Raw genomic sequence first — 27253 nt, 5'->3', positions numbered from 1 at the left:
CAATGTTAATGTACAATTATTTAAATTTTCATTATATGAAATAATATGAATAATGCAAATAGAAACAAAAAAAAATCCAACAGAAACTTAAATTCATAATTTAATGAATAAGAGTTAATAAACATTTTCGTATATCAACTTTTATGCTTGTTTTGAATTTTAAAAAATCTTTGAGATAGTATACAAAGAACGAACTTCGAATCGATTTTTTTTCTCTAACAATTTTTTTATTACTTTCTTATTCACAAATTACAATGATATGCTATGAAATTTAAGAAATAATAAACCATAATTTTAATAGTAACAAATCATTAATCTTCAAAGAACTTCATCAAACTTGACGACGAACTTATTTGTACTAATGTAACCAAATAAGTCATCAAACTACTAAAAAATTAAAAAAAAAGAATAAATAAATAAATTCGTAAGTTAAGTAAATAAATAATCAAATTATATATTTATTTAACTCGTCAATGTTGATAATTTATTATTAACAATATGACCGTCACCAATAAATTTTAAAGGATGAAGAAGAAGTTGTAATGAAAATTGTTGCACCTGAAATTATTGTTGTTATTAATTTTTATTTTTTAACTTTAAATTATTAACTTTAAATACTTACTAACTTTAAATTTTTAACTTTATTTTTTTAAATTTTAAATAGAGATTATTATATGTATTATATTTTATATTTATGTTTTTTATGAAAAAAATCTGTTAAAGTCGAAAATGTTGAATAACTTTAAATATTGCACAAATGGAGAGTCTAAATTGATATTATTGCTCGAAGAACTATCTATTACCGTATAGGACTATAAATTCGTTTATTATGAGTATATATATATGAGTTTTAAATGAATGAATGGTGATATTTTGACTCTTTGCGGCTTACTGTGATTATTCTAACTTTTATTTTATGATGTGCATTGTATCATCGTCAAATTCTATTTGTTCTAATTTCTATTTCTATATCAATTCTATTGCAAGGCTGTCGCGAGCCTTGATTTTTCCTTCATTCCCTTTTAAAAACTTAACCAAAATTTAATAAAAAACTATCGGCTTAAATAAGGGGAAGGAATATATTATATAATATGAATTGATAATATAATATGATATTGATATAATATAATATGAATTGATAACCTATTTAAAGAATGAAGGAATAAGGAGACTCGTTGTATTCATTGCGATAGAATGAGACAACAGAGTGATATTTGAAATGAAATAAATATCTAATTGAGATGATTTTGTTGGGTGCATTGATAAAGAAATATTAAAATAAGATAATAATAATGGCAAATTTTCTTTTAAACTTATAAACAGATTATAATAAGACATCATACGATGAGTATGAGTATTTGATGAAACCAGAGTAAAATATTACATTTGGAATATATATACAGATGCTAGAAGAACGTAGACTCGATAATAAAATCAAGAAATTATATTTTGTGAAATATAAAACATTTATATTGCTTGATTAATTTAAAAATAAAGAAAATTATAGAATGATACATTTTTTGAATAATATGTAAAAAAAAAAAAAATTAAAAGAATCTCAAAATAAAAAAAAATAATTGTGAAAATAGAAATAAAAATAAATACATTTCAATTGAAATAAACATATTTCAAATGAATTAAAAATAATAAGATGTATATGTGTTATAATGTAATTATTAATTAATATTAATAAAGTGTAGTATTAATAAATAGATTCATGATAAAGATAGAATTTATTACATATATCGGAGAAAATACATAAAATTTTGCAAATATAAAATTTAGAAGAAACAAAATGTTTATATATTGATAGATACTGATTATAAAGAAATCCAGGATAAATCATTATAAAATACAAAATATCAAAGCGGAAATTTAATGTATATTGCAATCTTTATTTAATTAGATATTTACGAATGTGGAAATATTAAATAGAAAGATCTAACGGAAAATAAAAAAAAGTCATACAATACCTAAAATGTACATTGGATTATAAATTAAAATTAGAATACAGTAAAAAAAATGATTAATTGAATTTGCAGATATGGATTTGATAGAATATCGAATAGAAAATTAAGCAGCGAATATAGTAAAAATAGTGTAAAATATAACAGATTAGATATACACTGCTTTATCTTTAACCAAAAATAGACAATTTTTTCAAAACAAAATATATTGCTTTAAGTGAAGCATGTCTAGAAAGATTATGGTTTATAAAACTGCTGTAAGATTTAAATTTTATTAAAAATAAAACTTTTAATAAAATTATTGATTATTAATTAATTTAAAGACAAAGCTATATAAGACATAAGACATTCTAGCAATTATAGCAAAAAAAATGTACATAGTAAATATATTTTATAAAAGATCTCAAAAAAAGTAATATATTTAATTGAAATATAATTCTTAAATATATAATTGCAGATTTAATCAAACTATTGGAAAAAATTTAACAAGTTGTGAATTATGAGTAATGAAAGATAATGTTGTGGAATATAGAATATAGAAATATAAAAATAAATAATTAAATATATAGACAACATTTTAATTATGATAACATTTATATTATGAAAAAATAATATTGATACGACAGTCTTTTCTCCTATTTTGCCTACTTTCGCTCTATGGTTTTTTGGAAATTTATCTCTATATGTACGCATGTATAGCAAGACATAAAGATATTAAAAAAAGATCAAATTAAACTTTATTTTCCAACATAAATATTTTAAATAAAAATTCGTATGATGAAAATAAATTGAAACTACTTTCATTATATTCAACAAATGTGAATATAATTATTATCTGTAACAATATAAAGTGAACGTATTAAATACATAAGGAAATATAAATATAAATCATAAAAATAAAAAAATGTATAAAAATATACAAATATATTCAATAATAATATAAAATATTATTATTATAATAATATAAAATAATAATATAAAATAAGTATAAAAAAATTTTTTAATAGAAATGATATCACAAAATATCCATTGAAAAAAGAATTTATAAAGTTTACTAAGTATATAAGAAATTAAATTTCAAATTGAAAAATATTATCGAATAAATTTTTACCAAAATATTATATAGTTAAATATAAGAGAAAAGAAGTTAATATTCATCTCGTTTATTATAGATTTATGAAGAATGTCTATAATAAATATATTTTAATGCTATTTCTTAGTATATTTTTGTAACATTGAAATAAAGTATTAGAATGTAGAATTAAAATGTTAGTATTAGAACTGTAAGATAGCATGAAATCAAAAAATTATATCAAGAATTATAATGATTGTAATCTAAATTGTTACAAATTTATAGTTTTCCAAATATTAGTATAAAAATAATTTAATAAAAATTTAATAAAAAAAATAAATTATTGCTATTATTACATTAAATTTTGACTGTATATCCGTGATGGTATAAACATCGGTATATAATCGCTCATTTATTGTTTCTAAAAATATATTGTGATAGTCGATATTCAAAATATGTGTAATAAATGAACTAATATCATTATAATTATTTGTATTTTCTACTTTGGTATCAGTAAGCTTGCGTATAAAATATAACTTTTGAACGATTAAAAATTGTAATAACTAAACTTACGATACATCAACCATATTATAATTCACGTATTATACGTTTTGGATGCTAGCTAATGTGTTTATAGAAATAATAAATAAGAGACAAAAGTATTAATGCACTATTACAAACACACGCGCGTGCGCATGCGTGCACACATAGATTTTTATTTTTATCTCGGAAACTAATGAATAATCGCATTTAAAATTTTATATTTGAGATCCTAATTATTCCCTCTTTCAAATTTCGATATGATATAATAGTTGGGTTATATCTTATTACAGCAAAATAATTAAAATAATTGAAATTACGATGATCGAAATTATAATGACAATAATAATATCATGTTTATTAATTTATTATTTTATAATATTAGTAATATTATTAATTGCAATTTCTATTATTTATTCTATATTTATTTTCTATATTGTTATATCTGAAAGATTCATGAAATGTCTAAATTCTTTATGAATAAATATTAAAATTGATAATATTAGTTCATCTATTATATATTTTGTTTGTTTTGTTTTTTCTTACTTTTATGTGTTTATATAAACAATTGAAAAAATATCAATTGTATATATCGTTATTTTGTTACGTATAGGCGAATAAATAAACTTTATGTAATAATAGCATTTTTCGTAAGTATCTCGAAAATGAAGGCCAACTTTTTTATTATGTATAAAAAAAGTTATTTAAATTTTTATTCTTTATAATATACATAAAAATCATTGAAATTAAAGAGGGGATCTGATTATTTTGCGATCATCTATTTTAAATAATCTTCGTAATAGTAAGAATAAATAAATTGACAAATTTTATTTTTCGAATTATTCGCGAAAGAACTTGGATAGTCTAAAATGGAATTTTATCCATACGTATTTGCAATAGCATATCTCAATCGGTATAGTATTCCTTTTTTTCATACTATATTATATATTGCATACGTATTAAAATATATAAAAAAATATTGCTTTATCATATTTTATATTATATTTTTATTAAAAAATTTATATAATATTTTTTATAAGGTTGAAATCTGTGAAGAAAAACTATAATCATACGATATTCAATATATTCATTTTGATCCACTTATCGTTTATCAAAAACTTTATTATTAGATATTAAATAAGTTGCAAAAATCTACAATTTTAAAATTCACAATATTTCAAATATTATCCTAAAACTATTTGATTGATTAAAAATTATTAAAAATTGATTTTAGTACCAATCTTGTATGTAGCGATCTTTTAGTATCGCGATATATTTCTTGAAATATTTTTTTATATTGCAGCATTTAGTACAAATTTTAAAATTCCGAAAGTCACTTGTATTAAATATTTATTTTAAAAATAAGAATTTTATAAAAATATTATTTCGTAAAAATTTACAAAAAAAGAGATATTATATAAAAAATATCTCATAAACAAAAAGAACTTTATAAACATTCTGAAAATAAAATGAACTTAAATAAGCATAAAAGCTTTAAAAGCGGAATTTTTGTGATATTTTTGAATTTTTTATTTTTCATGGCGAATATTATATAAAAAATAATTAAATATTGAAATTATATTCAAAATCAATTTCAATCACTCTTTTTAACGGATCGATAAACTGAAACCGTAAAACGAAACAAAACGATATAAAAACATAAAAATAATTTTTGGCAAACATAAATCAAAATAAATTTTAATATAAAAAAATGCTACATTAATGTGAATCTTACTTTATCTCTAATGAAATTATCCAAATAACAAATATTTAATTCTCGAAATAAACGTGCTGTTACTTCTGTCTATAAAATTTTAGCATTACATAAGAGATCTATATATCTATTACATACATATATAGGTATTACATATATATAATATAAAAAATATAATCTTACCTCATGATAAATTAGTACAATGAATATTTAAAAGAATAATTTTTGTAGAATATAAAAGGATCAGTATTAAAGATCGTATAATTTTTTTATCATACGACATTTCCGACAAATTTAATGATATTAAATATATATATATAAAGTATACACAATAGTAATGAAAATTGTATTATTAAATTTAATAGAATTTGATAACCATATGCTTGATTAAGTTTACATGAAAATATAAAGATTTTAAAATGAATATATCTTATAAAAATAAAAAAAAATATATTAATAGAAAATAAAATAAGAATAATATTATTATTTTTATCAAATTAGAAAGATATTGGTATTAATAGAAAAAAGGAAATAATCTTAGGAATAGTCTTAAATACGATAATTAAATTTAGAAATAGTTTTAAGTACACTATAAAAAAAAAAAAATTTATAAATTGAAATAATAAAATTTTTCTTTAGAAAAACAGACAAAATTTTTTTGATTACAAATAGAATAAAAAAAAACATTTTTTAAATAAGAAAAAAAGAATCAGAATTCATATTAATGGAGTTATACGGAAGTATGTATAATTAAATATGTCATGATTTAGAAAACAAATTTTAGTAAATTTATCGAAATCCGTTTTGTCCATCAAATACAATTGATTTAATTAAATTTCAAAATATATTTATGTATATTTGAAATTTAAAATGAAATTAAAAATGTCTGAAAAACTTCATTTAATATTTTCGTTATCAATTTATATATCTCATAACATGAATGAAATATTTACAATTAATATTAATATTAATAAAATCAATAAAATATTGACAATGAATGTTATAATACTTTAAAGATATTTATAATAATGTGAAATTTATAAGTATTGATGTTAAATAATATTATTTTCAGTAAGAAATTGATTTTAATAGTAAGACTAATATAGTAATATTCCCATATCCGAATTAATAGGGAGATAATTAAAAGTGGTTGGATAGTTGAATTTTCGCATAATAAAACAATTATTTTTCTTTACGTTAAACTTTATTTATTCAGGTAAAAATTAACAAAATTAACAGTTTTTTTCTAAAGATTCCATATCTTTTTAATCATTAAATCACATAAATTTATTGTAACAAACTGGGTAGAATTACATTCTTGTTGCGCCTATATGTTTTCGTTTATTTGCGATTATGATACCGTTTCAGACTGAATCGATATGATTATATTTAATTAGCCGAATATAGGAAAGTATTTATATCATCTAAATATATTATATGTTGTAATCTAATTATATTGTGTAAACATTTAATATACATAATTATTATAATATACATAATTATATTATGTAAACATTGCTACAAAACATTGTGCGGATAATAGAACATCCGTATATTAGAATAATCAGATAATAGGGGTATAGATATGGAAATCTCACGATAAAGATTCATAGTAGAGAAAATCTCATGTATTATCTTGATATGAATCTTATTTTTAATTTACAATTTTTTCTAAACATAGATAATCAATACATTAAAAATATCGATACATTAAAAATAAATTATTCACTGTCTAAGGCTATCAAATTTTTCTCTGTATTAAATTATATAATATTACAAAACTATAGAATTCTATACATTGAAATTATCAAACGTATCTTGTAACTTGAAGAACATGTTGAACAAAATAATTTTTATTATAAAAGTCCATTATAATTATGAATTTATATGAAATATGTGATTGTATCTTATATTTTGTATTAATTTTGTTTGTACTTGATAACTGATATACATCTCTCATAATCTTATTAATTTTATGTAATTTATCTTCTAAAATTTTTAAAAAATTCAAATAATATGATATTGAAATAAATACATATTGTGAATGATAAATATTATGAATAATTATAAACTTATTCATTGTACTTATTATTCGCGAAATTTATAAATAGTTTATTCATTTTTCATATAAAAAACTCTTTTTGTTCTTAACGCACAAGTCTCTATTAAGCTTAAGCAAAGAACGGTGTTATCTGAGAAGACTGTCTTTGAGAATTTAGCCGACACTTATATTGTATATTTCTAATGTATTTCAGACTAACTGAATCGATCCTAACGATGATATATTCTAGATGCAACTGATTCAAATACAAATAATATTATTTTAGTTCAAGAAATTTATAAGAGACATGCGCCGATCTGTTTATCGTGAGATCTTTGTACACAGATCACCACCAAAATTTCTTCGAATTTGTATATCTCGAACTGGGCATCGACCACGATATTGGCGATTGATTATTGATTGGCGGATATTGATTATTGGCGTGTCCCGTTGGAAAACTGTGACTATCAAAACCAAGAAGGGATTTTTTCGAAGGCACAAACTTCATTTGCAAATAGAATCTCACGGTGATCACGTCATAATTTGTTCGCCGGATACGATTATAGATAGTTCGTGAACAATCGTGCTTTAATCGTCGAATACGATTATCTGCTATGACATTGTAAAAAATCCAACTTCCTAATATACGTTCCGACCGAGTAACCATCATCTTTAAAAAGTATACCATTTATTACGGAATCTGTCGAAGGATATTCGAGTATCCAGCTATTAGCTTACATCCACCAAAACGAATACATATATTACTATAATACGGGTGATTCCTGTGATTATCCATATTTTTACAATTTTCACAAAAATAAAAAACAAAGATTGAAAAAGTTCTATGTATTTTCATAATGTAATATGCAAAAGAAATAAGAAAAAATGAAGAAACAAAAAATTTTTTTTCTTATAAATGGAAAAAGAGAATGTTTTTTTTCAGAATTGTATTTGTAAAAAAATATAACTCTGTTATTTTTAGACAATTATATATTTACATTTCTAGAATTTAAAGTTCGCTAAAATTTTATACGCATATTTCAAATGTTTTGTAAACAGATACGCGCAATTATGTATAATCAAATATATTCATTCAGCTAAACGTATATTTTTATTTATTGTTTTCACTAGTTAACAGATTATGAGTCCAGATTACGAAAGAAACAATAAATAATTAAGTAAAGTTTACAGTTAAATTGAAAAAGCACGTGGATTAGTTATCCGGCTTTGAGCAAACGTGAAATATAATCCTAATCGTGATGAAAAATGAAACTTCGTATTAATAAATTGAAAGGATTGGAAAATTGGGCCTCGTGGAAATTTCAAGTGCGCGTTACTTTGAAATCCTACGATGCATGGGAAATAGTTGAATCAGTTCTTCCTGTGAATCAGTTTTTCCTGTACCAGAAGATGATGCGACAAATCGAGCACGCGCTGTCTAGATAAAACTGGACAATACAGTTCAATATAATCCTTACATCGGTAGATAAGAAATCACTTTTGCGTATTATCAATTGTGAAACAGCTAAGGATATGGAAAAAACTAGAATCTGTTTACGAGCAAAAATCCGATACTAGTATACATATGCTGCTGCAGCAATGTACAGTTATCAAAAGGAACCGGGTGATGATATCGCTATTTACATCGTAAAGCTCGAAAACCTTGCACATCAGCTGCAAAACATGAAAAAATTTCAAATCAAATAATTATTAAAATATTACTAAAATATTCATTACCTCCGTCATTTAAATACTTTATTAGTGCATGAGAATCCACTCAACCCAATGAAAAAACATTCACAAATCTTATTTCAAGGCTCACTATTGAGGAAAAAAGATTGCTTTTATTGCCAATAAGCATTAATGTAAGAAAAATTTCAAAAAAGGCAATGTTAGAGGCGTGTGTCGTTATTGTCACAAATCAGAACATTGGATCAAGGAATGCAGAAACCGAAAAGTAGCAACATCGAACGAAAAATATACAAGAAGGAAAGGAGAGGCGCTGATCGAAGCCATCTGTAGAATATAATTTAGAAACACCCAGTGACACATGGCACATGGATTCGGGTGTGATTGAGCATATGTCGTCGCGAATGGTTTTCGTCATATAAAAAATTTGACACGGTAGAGAATATTAAGATAGGCGATGGAAAATATATTCAAGCAATTGGATCAGGAAGTATCGACATTCTTGTTTTCAAGAAAAGAAAGGGTGCGAAAGTACCTCAGTAATGTTTTTCACGTACCAGAACTGAGTTTCTATCTTCTTTCGACGGCTCTTGATAAGAGACTACGACAATACTCCGACGACAAAAAATGCAAACTTCGTGAAGAATGGAAGTATTATTGCAGTGGGAGAAAGAAAAGGTAAGTTTTTCGTAATGAAATTTAGAATCATTATAGACGAGCAAATGTGCGCAATTGTTTTTTCTCCTCCACAAACGAATGGCTCGTCGGAATGTGGATCAAGTGAAGAAAATTCTAAAATCCGAGAATATCATTTTTAAGGACCAAAAATTTTGTTGCCAAGATTGCATTCTACGGAAAATGCACAGATGTTTTATAAACAGATACGCACAATTACGTATAATCAAATATATTTATTCAGCTAAACCTGTACATTTTTATTTATCATTTTCACTGCCCGGTCAATAAACTCAATGTATAATTGTACTTTTAATCCTTACATTCAATAAATTTTTCTTTATTTTTAATCAAGCAAGTGACTATAAATACTTTGATCCAAATTATCTTCTCGTTTTTGTTCCACTCATGCCTATTTGCTCGTATTTCTTTTAATCTATTAATAAATTCTATATTATGACAACGTAATAAAATTGAATTGAACGTATTAAATTTTTATTTCAGTAAAACTTAATTCCGAGATTTTCTTATTTCAAAGTTTTTTTTATAATTTTTATAGTTTAGCGATTATAAATTATTACCAAGCCATTGTTAGTTTTCGCTAATTGAACGAGCGTTTCACTAATAATAAAACTTAACTAATAATAAAAATTTATCATCTTTCAATATGTATAAAATTAAAAAAAAATATTAATAATTTATCATTATAGAAATATATACATATTTCTTTTTAAAATATTTAAGTTAAAATATTTTTACCAATATCTTTTTCTAATTAAAATATTTACTGTTATTTCTCTGATTAAAATATTTATCGTTATTGTTAATCGGAAAATGACATATTGATCGACTGAGACGTGATTTCATATTCATTTCATTTCGAATAACTTCAAGTGTTACAACTTTTTAAATTATATCATAAATATTGCCAAGATATGTTGATGTATGATATATAACATCGTTATTTCTGCGAAAATGTATTTTCTAAAATTTTTATTCAAAGATTTACGGAATTATTATATATGAAAGATTTTTAATAAATAAGACATATTTATAATTTTTAATTTTAATAAGCCAAATTAAAAAAAAACGGCTGTTTTAATTCAAAACGTCATTTCTTTTTCATTTTTTGCGCATAATATTCTGCTAAGTATTGATAGATATAATGGTTCTTTATAATAGTTTTATGTTAACATTCATTTATTTAAGAATTATAATTAGTAAAGTTTAATATTCAATAAAGTATTATATATCCCATTCGAATCTTCCAAGATTTTTTTCTATGTACATATATAATAAATTTTAATCGATACTAAATATATCATTACTAAAATAGATTTTAAATAGCAGAATAGATCGTCATCGTAGAATTTTAAAAGCATTGAACTGCTTTTCGTAAATATTCGAGATTTCGTAAATATTCGTTTACTTTCTTGTCTCTAATGTAACGTTATAAAAATAATTTTTTATAATTAAAATATATTTAATTGATCAAATATTGTTATATGTTTTAAATATTAAAAATAATTACAAAAAAATATCATTGATTTCGGTAATTTTTAAATATTTTAGATATTTATTTTAGATGTTTTTTGAATTCGTAATAAGTACGAAATATGGGATTAATATCGCGATCATTACAAGTTTGAACATTGTCGATTTCGCCAAAGAATTTTATACTTTATTCTTTAACTTTTCCCAATTCCGTTTTTCCCAAACTTTCTAAAAATAAATTTAATAATAATAAAGTTATTGTAGCTTTAATTTTAATAATAATTGATTATTAGATTTATTTCAATTTCCTCGCATGAAAAATTATTCTTTTTTAATTTCGAACGTGAACTTTATTTAAATTCAATTTTTCATTTTACAATTAACGATTCCGCTAAATGGAATAGATACGATCGTTTTTAAAAATTGAGAGTCATTGCTCTGTCTGTAAGTAAATCGTTATAATCGTTAAATTAGGATATAAGCTAAATAACGAGGTTCTGATAATATAAAATAAATAGAAGATGTAATTGTATATATTTAATGCGTCTTAAATATAACATCGATTTCTCGAAAAAATTGTTACTATTCAAAGATCGTTTATAATCGTCTTAGGATCGTGTTACGTTATTCTTTTCGCGATTCTATCTCGAACTCAAACTTTTGAAATAGCGATAAGTATAAAAAGCATGTAACGCGTACTTGAAAATCATTTACGATTGATATGTTGATACATCGAAGCTCGGAAAACTACGAAAAGAAATAACAGCTTTTCGTAGTATACGAAATTCTTTATCGATAAGTTGGTTTTTCCATCTCCAATAACAATTTTTGAAGATAAATATGTTTCGCGATTTATCGTTTGATCAGAAATTTAACGATTAAATACAAATTTACGAATCTTTTCCTGATCTTGCAATTTTGTTTTTTAAATAACTCTTTATATCTCCGTTACTCGTAACAGTATTATAAAAGTAAAGATTGATGGTAAACGGAGAATCCTATGACCCTATGAAGTCTTGGAACTAAAAAATATTATTTTTTCTAATAAACACGCTTCGTTTGTATCGTTATGACATTATCGATCGATTTATCGTTGATTTTCAAATACGAATAATTCGATAAAATTATTTGTTTTGCATCACGATGGAGTAACTCTCGAAATAATTACCAAATTTTGAAAGTTTTATAATCTCCAAAAAAGTAAAAAATAAATGTCAAAATTCTAATATTTTTTTCTTAACAATTTTTTTATTACAATAACGTACTATGAAATAATCGTAATCTTAGAAATAATAATCTTTAATTTTCAAAAATTTTGTCTAAAAATTTCATTTTTCATCGTTCTTTTTCATTAAATATTTTTTTAACAATGAACTTATTTGTATTAATATAATAATAGAAATTATTATATTACCAAAAAAACTGAAAGAGAGATTAAAATCATAAATAATTAAATTATACGTTATTCGATTTACCATCGTTGATAATTTATTATTAAGAATGTAACCATCAGCAGTAAATTTTGAAGGATGAAGAAGAACTTGTAATGAAAATTGTTGCACCTGAAATTATTGTTTATGTTTAATTTTTATTCTCTAAATGTTTTTATTTCCTAAACTGTTAGCGGGAATAATTTGTATTTGATATGTTTTGCTATGATAATATCTTTGAAAATATTTATATAGCATTTTCTAATATTCTAAACGAAGAGAAAGAATGTTCGAACGAGATCAAAAAATAAAATAAACATTCTAAATAAGATTAAAAAAAATATATTTGAATATATAATATATATATATTTGAATATATGATTATTACAACGATATATATATGTATAAACTGTGAAGTTTCATATTCAAAGATATTCGAATATGAATGTTTATAATTTAGTAAAGATTAAAAATCAAAATATATATCGTTGTAACGTTATGATTAAAATATAATTTTTTGAGTAGTATATAATGATAGAATAGTAATATTTTAACATATATCGATAATGATTAAGAGATCGGTAAAAAAAGAAAAAAATATATATATTATGATCGATCAATCGAATCAAAGCTTCCAACACGATCGTTATATTTGAATATATAAATATATAAATATATAAATTATTATCGGATATTTAGAAATTAACTCTCTTCTTATATTTGTATTTCGATCGATGTTTTTCAACAATCGTTATAAACGATATTATTACGAAATATCGATCGATGATACGAATCATAATATCACGATACAAATTTATTAAATATAATTAATTTAAATACAATTACAAATTTATTAATTAATATTAAATGTGCAAATAAGTTTTTTCCCTCTTTTTTTTATAATCGTAGCTTCTGAGTGAATTCGAATTACTTCCCGTTTTTGATACCATTCAAAAGAGCGTTTCTTTGTTTTTAAGAAGAGTCTTAACGAGCGCTTTAAAAGTTTCTTTCGTAACAATTTCAAACGATACGACGAAAGGGGAGAAGCATCATTCGCGTCATAGTTTATGCAGCACTGGAAGAGAACGCTGTATTTTACAAAACATAGAAAAAGTGGTACGAAAGATTTAAAGTCGGAAATTTTAATTTTGAAGATGACGATCGTTTAGATAAACCGAAGAAGTTTGATAATGGTGAATCAGAGGAATCACTTAACGAAAATCCGATCCAGTCGCAAGAAAAATTGGCAGAAAGATTGGGAGTCATCGGACGAACAATATCTTCGATTGAAAGAATTGGATAAGAATCAAAAGTTAGAATGATGAGTTCCACATGTTCTATGTGAATTAAACGAAATGAATGAGAAAAACAAACTCAAGATTTTTGCTACCTTGTTTTCACGACATAAAAGAAAATTTCTCTGCACAAAATTATTATTGGCGATGAAAAAGGTCTTATATGACAATTTCGAACGATGGAAATCATAGGTTAATCTCGGAGAATCGTCCGAGATTTGCATTGCAAAAAGTTTTGCTGTTTATATGATAAAATTTCTGAGGAATCATCTATTATGAACTACTTCTACTTGGAACGACAATAATGCCGAATATTATTAAAATCAATTAATGAATTTATACAACCAGCGAGAGCAAAAATAACTGTTTATAAGGACAAGGAACAAGACATGTAATTTTGCAACACAAATGTTCGGCCATCGCAAAGGAATGCGGGACACAATTTATGCGATGGAATGGGAAGTCCTACCACATGATATGTACTCTCCAGACTTGACTCCTGTCGGACTATTGTTTTTTTCTGTAATTGTTGGGAAAGTACTTCGACTAGGAAGAAAATATTCGAAAATGTATCAACGACTTCGTAACCAGCAAATAGCTGTCATTGTTCGGGAAAGGAATTTATAATTTACTCATCGGATGAGAAAAGGTTATAGAGAATGAGGAAGAATGCTTCGAGACGTAATCTTGTATCCGATTTACGTAATAAAATCTTAAATTTGGAAAAAAAGGAGAAAGAATTTATTTGTACACCTAATAAAATAATAAATATAATAAAACTGCATGTAAATTTATCGATTTAAATTTTTTCGATTTTAATGACAATATATGATGCACAAATAGACGATAGAAATCCCTAATCAGAATCTCTAGACAATATTTATATTTAGAATATATAATCGCAGTTCATAGTCACAATTATAATCTGAATTAATGAACTTTCCGTTAATAAAATCGTAACAGATTTTTGAAAGAAATAATAAATCAAAAATAAACATACATATATCTTTTTATACATTTCCTTATTTCTTCTACTTTCGTTACATTAATTTGTAATTTACGGTCGAGAGATTAATTATATCCTTCATATACGTTTACGTAAAAAAAAATATGACTACTTTTTTTTGACTTGATTAATTCGATATCTTATTTGTTTGTTGCACACATATATATAAATATATAAAAAAAAAAATACAGAAAAAAACAGTTTTGTGTTTTTTAAAAAAAAAAAAAAAAAAAAATAATAAATATCTTACATGTCTGATAAGATTTAATTAATAAATTATAAATGTTTCATAAAGTATTAGAAATAATAAATTAATTTTAATTTTTTTGTTAGATAGAATACTGATAAACTAAAAAAAAACAAAAGATGCGCGATAGTACCGTATCACATTTTTGTTTACTCAGTAAACGGAGTTATATAATCATCGTACTGAATACTGAATATTTGTTGGAAATAAATCTTAAATAAGTTAAATAACAAATAATGTAAATTTGCATAAATAAAAATCATAATTTTAATGATAATAATAAAATTTTTAAAATTTAAAAATTTTTTTAATGATAAATATATTTCATAGTAATATTATAATATTTATGATCATTGTATATTACATTATACTAAATTTCAGAAATATTCATTTCTATATACATTTAAAAGAGTTATATTATATACATTTATTTTTTATTGAGAAGTTCTATGTAAGTGATATTGCGATATATAAGTGACATTGCTACTGCATCTAGTTGAGAGTTTTTGTTCTTCAACTATTTCATTTTATATAATGCAAACTTAAAATGCTTACAACTAAATTAAATCTTAGATATATATGAACTATCTTCGTTATTTTGATATCCAATTTTCAAAATGTCCTATATTTTTATAAACATATATATTTATTATATATATTGTATATATAATATATATAATATAATATATATAATATATTGTATATATTATTATTTATTATTATTATTATATATTTATTAGTGCAATTATAAATTATCATAACTGCATCATGCAAATAATGTTTAAAAATTATTTGTCACAGCTTTGAAAAATAATTTCTTATCTTCAGATACTTTTAAATCTAAAACTAAAAGGTTAAAGAAATAATTGCAAAATTGATTTATGATTTTCAAATTTTCTTTTATTATCTCATATAGTATTCATTACAAAAAAGAAAAATTTCAAAAAAACCATAGATTATAAATATATTTTTCTCTTGATTCATTTTATTTAAAATACTTATATAGAGAATATCATCTTTTTTTTAAATAGAATATTTATTTACAGAATAATTCATTTTTAGAATACTATGAAATGATTTTTTTTAATGAATGTTAATTTACAGATTGATATTTTTTGTTTTAAGATATAAAATTTTCTTAAATGCTGCTATTGATATAAGAAACTTTTACTCGTGAAATATATTGCAATATATAAAAAGATTATTATATGCAAAATTCATAACAAATCTATTTTTAATTGATGGATAGTTTCAAGATTATGTTACATCAGAAAATAGATCTTATAATTAATTTTACATATCATCTACATAAACCAATGTAAAGACAATGACAAATAATTTATTAACATAAACTTGCATAAATAGAATTCAATAATATAATATCAAAGATATTTAATAAATAATTCAAAAATTAACGCTATTCGCTCATTATGTGTGAAGAAAACACTCAAAATGGTTATTTTTATATATATCAAAATTATGAAAATTAATAAAAAGAGAGGAATATAAAATTACTTTGGCAGAAGTAAGTCAAATTTAATCCCTATAAATGAATCTTACCTCATTTCTAATAGAATTATCTAAATAGCAAATTTCCAATTGTCGAAGTAAATGTGCTGTTATTTGTACCTATAAAATTCTAGTATTATATACGTATTTTTATATTAATTTTTCTTTATATAGTATAAATATAAATAAATATAGTCTTACCTCACGATACAAATTAGTACAATGATTATTTATAAAAATAATTTTTATTAAATTCAGAAAAGTCCATATTAAAAATCCTATAATTCCTATATTTGATAATATAGGTTCTGATATGTCGAATGATTTTAAATAAAAATATAAATTATAAAGTGTACAGAGTACTAATAAAAATTCCACTATTATGTCTAATAGAATTTGATAAGTATATGCATGATTATGTTCATGTGAAAGTTTAAGGATCTCGAAATGAATGTGCCTTTAATAGATAAAAAAAAAGAAATAAGTTAGAAATAGGAAATAAAATAATATTAATATTATTATTTTTTCAATCTGATAAATTGTTATAGAAAAAGAGGATAGCTTCAGATATTTTAAATAACATAAGAAAATAAATTATAAATTTTAATGAAATTTTTCTTTCGGAAAACAAATATAAAAAAATCTTTCTGATTTATTGTTATTGTATCTATAATCAAAAAATGATATATATACGATTAAAACATGTAATCCCGGACATAATTTTCGATTTGTCGCATGTAAAAATATCATGATAAATATAATGATATCATAATATGATATAAAATATCACAAATTTAATATATCGATAATATTCGTACATGTTCATATTTTTATATTTATTATACTACATTTTTCGTAAAATTTTTTATAAAGAATATATCGTGTCTCATGATGTTCATTTTGATTAAAAAGTTGATATTATTTTTCTACTTTTCTTCTATCTTTCTATATATCTTTTATTTGTAGTGACAATATTTTTATAAAAAATTCATCGTTAAGCGAAAAAGATATTAAAATTTCACTTTTTCGTATTAAAGTATTAAATATTTGTTAGAAGTATTACACAAAGATGATAATAATTTACTACGTTATTCATTAAGATTAACGATTCAATAAGATTATATAGAAATATTATATACTAATATCGTAATATGTTAAGTAATGTTGTATTAAGTATGTAATGTAATATTATATAAATTAAATATTGTAATAAATTAATCTGTTTTTACATTAGTCATTGAACCAAGTAAAAGACTGATATCGCTAAATATATCATGATTCAAAAGATGAATTCCGGAATACTAAAAATTCATCGACAAACTTTATTTAATATTATATCATATCTAATCGATTTATTGAATCTTCAAAGATACTTAATTTTATTTTTTAATATTATTTTATGATTCTTAAAAATATCTAGATGATAAGAACATATTGATTGATCTCGTTTAATATTCTTCCCAATAATTTATTTAATATGAAAGAAAATTAGATAAATTTTAAAGTACTTAAAAAATATATTGACATTTAAAATATATTGTTCAAATCAATAAAACATTTAATAATGGACATAGATGAAATTTGATATCAGTAATGACATTTTCAATGAAAAAAAAATTGATTATAATATCTAATTTGCTCGATGTTACTACATTATTATTAAGATGTAATTATTTGTGAGACGGATAATCAAGATATTAAAAATATCCGAAGCTATTAATTAATATTACAAAATTAGGAAATTCCAGGTATTGCTGTAAAATCAAACATACCTTGTAATTTGAAGAACATATTGAATAAAATATTTTCTATCGTAGTAATCCATCAGAATTACAAATTTACGTGCAATACGTGATTGTATTTCATACCTTATATTAATATCATTTGTATTACATAACTGATGCACTTCTTTCATAAGCTTATTTATCTTATATAACTTATCCTGCAAAATACTTAACAATAATTCAAATAATATCTCAGATGATCGGAGCATGCGTTGTCAATAATTATAAAATCAATCATATTTTTAGAAAATTACAATTTTTAGAAAAATGAAACAAAGGTAAAAATATCTTATGTATTTCTATAATTAAAGAAACAAAAAATTTTTTTTATAAATCTAAAAATAAAGAATAATCTCTCAAAAATACATTTTAGAATAAAGAATATAAATTTAATATTTTCGTAATTAATATTTAGATAATTTTTCTTTATTTTTAATCGTAATTAAGATCGAATAATTAGAATAGAATTCAAATTATTGATTTGATCACGAAACAAAATAAAAAAATCGTATAAAAACTTCTAATATTTAATTTTTCTATTGTAATTTATTTTTTCGCGAGACTTAGATATTTGTTTCAAATTAAATCAATTCGATAATTATAATATGGATATTTGATTAATCATAGCATCGATGAAAGATGAAAGTACTATTTTTTTAACACGATAATTTTTAACAGTGGATCTTCATCATCGTTTAAGAAATTTTAAATTAATTTAAAATTATTATTATGGTTAACATTAAATCCTAATTTTGATATTATTGAAGATCTAATTTTATTTTGAGAAGATAATTTACGAGAAACCAAAAACTAATTATGCTATAGAAATTAAAAAAATACAGAAATAGAATAGAATTTACTCGAATAAAAATGAAAAAAAACTATTATTAAATAATTAATGTTTATTGCCGCTTGATTACAAATAATTGAAAATAAAAGAGAATTAATTGAATATTAAATAAATAATAAAAAATATTAAAATTATATAATTGATTTTATTGTAGTTATTCTATTTATCTTTTAAAGTACAATTTTAAGAGAATATTCTTTTTCTTCTTCAGATTTACGAAAATTTCTTCAAATTCTTGTTTTTTTCTTAACATTTTTTATTTTTTCAACATTATTGAAATATATATATACATATACTTTTAAAGAAATTTGATTTTAAGTTCAAAAATATGATATTTATTTATTTATTTAATTTTAAATCCATAATTATTAAGTTTATAATTTACCTTACAAATATGGTAAAAGTAAAAATTCCTAATGTAGTAGTTATTATTGGTATATATATAAGCAAAATTAAATTGAATTCTCGTAATTTATAGGTATAAATATACCAATACCAATTTAGTGAGATAATGCTTATTATTATTATGCCGAAGATAATTAATATTTGTATAAGTTGAAAAAAAATTTTTCGATAATTTTTTTCAATTCCAAATGATTGTAAGATATTATCTATTTGTTCACATTTTGCAATAATTTTTCTTGAACGCTGTAATAGAAAAAGAAGAAAAATATATAGATGAAAAAAATAAAAATATACTAAAAAAGTGAAAAAAATAATAAGTTATTGATATGTTCGAAATTTTTTATTTTTTGATTCCAGGAATCAAAACGAACAAAAAATTAAGATAAAATTATTAGTTGAAGCTTTTTCGATAAGTTGAAAACAAATTTGGTAAAACATAATAAATAAAATTCCCAAATTTTAATATATACATTTTTTTGTTTTAGCCTTTAAAATTGATCATTCAAAAGAAAAATCAATATTAATTTTATATATGAGAAAGAAAAATTTTATAAAATAAAATAAAATTTATAAAATACTGTTTATTTGTTTTATTGCGTTTATTTAAAATAAAATCATGAAATTATTAAGCTTAATAAATTTTTAATTTTCTCGGAAGGTTGCAAGTACTTTTTGGAATAACAAATCACATATTTGCAATATTTAGTATGTTATATTATTTTTTCTATATTACATTAGCATATTTTCTTAAAATTCAGTGATAATTTATGATTTCACTTTTGCAAATAATGATTATATCGCGGATAACTCACATGTTATTTCAAAATAATAATTCGTGATAACAGAAAAAAATAAAAACGATCGTTTATGTTTACCAAGACTTTCATAATCATCAATTTCTTCTGTCATTTTCTCAAATCGAAATTTTGACAAATTTATTTTTCCGCGCTATAACTTTTATATATCCGTTTCCTTTTGCGACTTTTTTTGGAAAAATTGTGTAATGAATGAGAAATTAATCGTCATCTGACAGCTAATAACATTATGTCTATTTCAAGAAAGCTAATTCTCATACTCGGTGCTCATTTTAATATTTGCATCGAATTACGAGTCGTTGATTCAGCGTACGACTCAACGATTAACATATTTATTTCTTATATATTTTGATTTTTATTTTATACAGCGTTGCCATTGCGATAATTAGATATTTTCTAGATTAAAATTTTATCCGATTCAAGTCTATTGTTTTTTTTATTTTCAAAACCAAGAGAAATAAGTAAAATTTGACTATCGGACGAAACCTAAATTATATCTTATTATTAAAAAATTTTGATATTATTTTAGACCTGGAATTTTAGACCACATTCAGGCATTTCATTTTAACATTTCACCAGCATTGCAATTTGCTTTTTCAATAGTTAAATAACAAATTGAAATCACGTTTCGAATGTATCGATGTTATTATAAATTTATCACATTCGTATCGCTAATATCTAAATCGCTTACTAAATATCGTTTTTTAATTGAAAATCATGCGATTAATATCATACAATCAGTTATTTATTTACACCTCGTTATATTTAAACTAATGTGTTAATTTTTTCTTACGTTATTTCATTTAACGGTATAATATATGGAATAGTATATAGAATTGATCTTTTTACTAGAGAACAATATACCATGGTACATGAAGTTGCTTCGTTAAAATGTATGATATTGAAATTTTAAAAAGCATTATTCATTAACGATATTATATTTTTTATTTTATGCTTAATAAGAGACCAACGATCGATAATAACGGAGAATTTTTTGAAAAAACTTTTTTGAATTGTAATATTAATTATAAGGCGTTAATGATAGCGAAGAATTTTTTTCTCATAGTTTTCCACATCGTTCGACTTTTAACTAGATTTGATTATTATTAAATGTATAATGAAACGATATGTTATTAAAATGTTTAAATATCGAATATTCGTAAATATTATAAAGAATACGTACAATTAAAAGATTTTCCTTCTAAAATTATTTTTCAGTATTTTTAAATACTTTTCTTTTTTGAAAAATTTGATATTGACTTCTAAGAGTCGTCGAAAATTGAAACATTAATCTCGTCGAATATTTACGAGTAAAATATGATATAGCGATATCAACGTCATATTTGATATCTATTATTATAACTGATCATTATATCATATATATTGAACTGATCGTAATTTCAATCGATTATTAAAACACGGAACAGATATAGAGTGATATCGCTTGAGAATGTGTCATTTTCGAGAAAAAAATTTTTGGAATTATATATTTTTAATTATACCAATCTCGATGACAACGAGATTATCTTATTTGATAAAAATTATTACAAACATTTGCGAATCAATTTCCCGGATTCCATGTTTCATTAGTCGTTTATGTGTACATCAAAAACTCATGATCTTGCGAAATGAATATGAAGGGAATTTAGAGGATACAAACACTTGGTAAAATTCGAAAAAAATTGAAAGATTTTTTAATCTGAAAACATTTTGATTTTGTGAATTATTCTAAGAAAATATTATAATTATTGAACTAATAGAATGTATTTTGGAACTTTATAAAATTCTTAAATTTTATAAAATTAATAGAACTTTAGAATTCATTCAATGATAAATATAAACTTTCATATGAATTTTACTGTTACTATTTAAAATAGAACTTATTAATAAATTTTATTACTATATGCTATAGCTCACGAACGAATTGAAGTTAATATCGTATAAGATTATATTTTGCATTTTATTTCTATATTCCGCAGAATCCAAAGATGTTGAATTTGAAATATTTTAAGTCTGTCATAATATATAAGAAAGTAGATTTCTGATTTAGTTTACTTATTATATATTTAATATTTAAATAAATAAATTGTATGCTTGTGTAAAAAAATTCTATATAATAGCAATCTTTTTTTGTAAATATTTTGAAAACTAAGATCTAACGATTATATAAATAGAAAAAAATTCTTCAAAATTTTCATTTCTACAATATATCCAAAACATATACAAAAATTATCAAAATTGAAAAGAAAGTCTCTTTTCTAGAAAATTACCAAAAAATCGAACATCAATTTTTTCTAAAATATTATTATTATAAAAAAAAAGAAATTTTTCCTTAAAAAGTAAAAATTTAAAAACAAATCTCATAAAAAAACTCCTTTGAGTCGATCGAATTTTTAAAATTGAAGAAAAATAGTAATTTAAATATCGGTGAGTTTCGCGAAAAACTTAACGTTCAATTTATGCTAGTACGAATAAAATAATTATAAGACAAAAGTATTTTATATTAATGATTAAGTTACGCTACGTTATTTATAATTTTTTATAAAAGTAATATATTCAATTATGTCATGTTTTAATAATATAATATAATAAGTATTATTAGATGATATACTATGATATAACTATAAAATGTAATATATTTTAAAATTTCTCAGTAATAATATTATATATTATATTTCTGAAATATGATAACTTATATTAATTAAAATTTTGAATATTCATTTTGACAAATAACTTTTGCAAATTAAATGAAAGAGAAATGCATATGAATCGGATAAAAAATAAAGATAAAGAAATATTAAATTTAATTTGCTTAATTTAATTTAATTAATTTCATTTTATTCGATATATTTGAAATTTGTTGTTTTTTTGAAAAAGTTTTATTTCTAAGAATTATTAGGAATAACGATATACGATATATTAGAATCAATAATAATCGAGACATTAAAACTGTAATAAATATATTAAAGCAAAATTTTTTACTAATATTTATATTTTTTTTATTTAATTAATTATTATGTATATTATTATTATTTTAAAAATACTTACTTCTGTATTCAGCATTCCAAGAACTATAAAAGTCATAACGCATATAATATTAATAAATGATGTTAGTTTATAAATAATTTCTTGGTATGCGAGCCAATTTTTGTAATCTGTATTTATTATTGCATTCAAAAATATACTATATAAAATGACGCATATACCAACGTATATTATACTCCAGCCATATCGTAATCGTCCTTTAGATTCAAATACACGTAAACCAAATATTTCATTAATGATAATGATAGGTAATAGCGAAGAATATTGGGTTTCTGGTATCCATGCTAAAATTTTTGTTTTAAATATCTCAATTGCGTCTAAAAGTATACATATTTGAATTTTGATAATCAAATCTATAATAATAGTATTTTTACAAAATTATGTAATTATATTATATAAATTATAAGCTTATAAAAAATGATTATATAATATATAAATTTAATAACATAATATGATATAAAAATTATATAATTTTTTTTAAATCATATAAATCTTTATAAATTAAAATGGAAATCAGAAAAAAAAATCAACGTATGAAAGTATCAGCGAGATGACATGTTTAACAAAGAGAATATTTTTTTATCGTTATTTTTAAAAAAATTGTTTTCTTATAAGAAAAAAAATATCACATGTACATATTGATATTTACTTATTTTTCATATTTTTCTTAGTTCTTTTTATGTAAATAGTTATATATATAATTATTTGTTAAAAAAATTATATTTATTTATCGTAATAAAAATTTTTATCGATTATCACTCTTTCTTTTTATGTTTCTTCTAAATTGTCAATTATACGTATATTGCAAATTATAAAATGAATAAGTTTACCTATTTATATGTTGTCATAACCTTTTTCGCATCTCATTTACGGCTAATACAATTAAAGATAATCATCGTGTCATCTAGAAATTCTATTTAAAATTGTATATCGATGTAAACTTCTTGAGATTGATCAAAAATTGCAGATGTTTTATTTATTTATCTATGAAAGTAAAATTAAAATAGACAATACAATTTCTTTTTTAAATATTAACTTCAATTTAATTTTTTTCAAGATGAATCAGCAATTATGTTTTTGTATATTATTAGTTAGAAAGTTAAATCTTCTTTTTTCTTCTAATTTTTTTGTTTTTTCCCGATATATCCGCGTTTTTTGTATGTTTTTATGTAATATTTCACGTTTGAATAATATTTTAAATGTTTGTAACATATTTCGTTTCTAACTTTATTGTAAAAGTTATTGGATTTTACGGTCATTTTTATAACTTATAATAAATTAAAACTTATATTAAATTAGCGATACATAATGTTTTTCTTTAGTATCTTTATAGTATTACACTTTTTAATTATAGATTTTATAAATTTTTTCTTGATAAAAATTTTTGTTATTTCTTATAAATTGTTTTCCTCAAAACAATTTAATAAAAGTTTAGAATTTTATTTTACAAAAAAATTATGATTATTGATAATCAATATATATTTTTTATATTTTACATTTTAGTTTGTGTCTATTTTTTTTTCTTTTTTTGTTTTCTCATATGTTTTAGATCAAAGTTTGAAATCAAAATTTATTTTTAAGGATATCATGTTAGCTATTATGTGACATATTATTACTATTTTATAATAATATCAATAGATTTTTTTATTGGTATCTTTGATTTATGCGATCATATATAATTTGATTAAGTTATATTTTTCACTATGTATGTAATTGTTCATTTATTTCGTTATTTTGATATTTATTTCTTGCATTTTAAAAGTTATCACTTATTTATAGTGTGATTATGTTTATCTTATATACCATAATACATCATCAGATTATTAAAGTAAGTCATACAATAGTTTTAATCTTAATAGTAACTGATTATTAACATTGATTATTAACATATTTCAATTTTCTTGCATAAAAGATCCAAATTAGTTCTCTTCCTTAATTTCAAATGCAAAATAATTTCACTCAAATTCAGTTGTTGGTCTTATGATTAATGATTCTATTGAATGAATATGATCGTATTTAAAAATTGACAATTGTTGCTCTGTTGCGGATGATTGTTAAATTATTAATAATTTATTAATTGTTATTATTATTATTATTATAATTGTTAAATTATTAATAATAATTATTAACAGTAAATTGTTATAACTGTTATATTACGATATAAAGCTAAATAATATAGTTCTAGTAATATAGAATAAATAAAAAATAGAGCTTGTATATATTTAATACGTCTCAAATATAACATTTATTTTTTGAAGAAATCGTTACAATTCCAAGATATTTTATAATTATCTTAGGATTATGTTAAATTATTTCTTTTGCGATTCTATTTCGAATCCAAACTTTTATATTTAACTTCTCGATATAATTATAATTGAGTAAGTATATATATATATATATTTTTAGAATTATGATAAGTATAAAAAGTATATGATACATATTTCGAAATCGTTTACAGGCTTACGTATATTATGATGAAAGAGAAGAAATAATGTTTTTGAATCCATATTATATAAAATTTTATTTCTTATAATAGGTTTCTCTTATGAATAACAATTTTTGAAGATAAACATAATTCGCGATGTTACCTTCAGGAATTGATTTATAAATTTTTATCTGTTTCCGCAATTTTCTCTTTTAAATAAATTTTTATACTCTGTATCTAATACTATATATTAATACTAATAATATATCTAATACTCATAATAGTATTATAAGAGTAGAGATTAAAAAGTTGATTGTAAGATACAGTCATGGAATTCTATGATACTATAAAGTCTCAAAAATTAAGAAATATATTTTTTCTAACAAACATTTATGTATTATCATTTAAATAAATGATTTAAATCGTGATGGAGTAACTTTCGAAATTTAAGAAAATTTTAAAAGTTTTCAAAAGAGGTAAAAAATGAATGTGGTAAACATTGCCGGTCAAAATCTCGATAATCTCTTTATTATAATAAAATATAACAATCACAAATCATGATTTTAAAAGTAATAAACTTTTGATCTTGAAAGGTTTTGTCTAAAGTTTCAATAAAGTTCAGGGACTTATTTGTATTAATATAATAATATATATATAAATTATGAAGTGTGATATTCAAAAATATTCGAATATGTATATTCCCTTTAAAGATTAAAATTTAAAATACGTATCGTTGTATAATAGGGTTAAAATATAATTTTTTGAGTAGTAATATTTTAACGTACATTCAATGATAATAAAAAAAGAAAAAAAGACACGTATTGTGATTAATCGGATAAAATTTCCAAAACATGATTGTTATATTCGAATATATAAGTAAATTATTGCTAGCCGATCAGAGCTCGATAACGTTTTTTTTGTTTATGAAATGTACTTATTGTCTAAAAAAAATTTTATCGTTTTTAATTATACAAATTTACATAATTTAACAAAAATATACCTTAAGCAAGGTATATATATTACCGTTAGACATCGAATAGTACAGGTTGCAGCGAGGGTAATTTTGTTATTGAGAAAAGACGAGCCTTCGCTTTATACGAATATAACGAATTATATTCATTGGAAACAATTTAATGCGATCGAAGTCTACATTTTTTTTATTGCATGATCCGGTATTTATCACGAGCGATAAAAATTTCGAAAAAACTGTGCATCGCAAATTTTTCTCTCGAAAAAAATAATCTTATCTT

At 21.7% G+C, this 27253-nt stretch overlaps 1 protein-coding gene across 1 annotated transcript; it reads right to left on the bottom strand.

Moving 5' to 3' along the window:
* Positions 1-229: 229 nt before the first annotated feature.
* Positions 230-23617, bottom strand: LOC133667531 (uncharacterized). Its single transcript, XM_062086804.1, has 5 exons — positions 23582-23617; positions 16881-17120; positions 16731-16799; positions 12670-12754; positions 230-397 (listed from the first exon to the last, which is right to left on the bottom strand). Exons 1-5 carry the CDS (start codon positions 23615-23617, stop codon positions 312-314), a joined length of 516 nt encoding a protein of 171 aa, XP_061942788.1. The 3' UTR covers positions 230-311.
* Between the last annotated feature and the right edge of the window lie 3636 nt (positions 23618-27253).

The sequence above is a fragment of the Apis cerana genome, unplaced genomic scaffold (genome assembly GCF_029169275.1).
Source record: "Apis cerana isolate GH-2021 unplaced genomic scaffold, AcerK_1.0 Chr0_AcerK, whole genome shotgun sequence".
Classification (NCBI taxonomy): domain Eukaryota; kingdom Metazoa; phylum Arthropoda; class Insecta; order Hymenoptera; family Apidae; genus Apis; species Apis cerana.
This window is presented reverse-complemented; position numbering and strand designations above follow the sequence as displayed.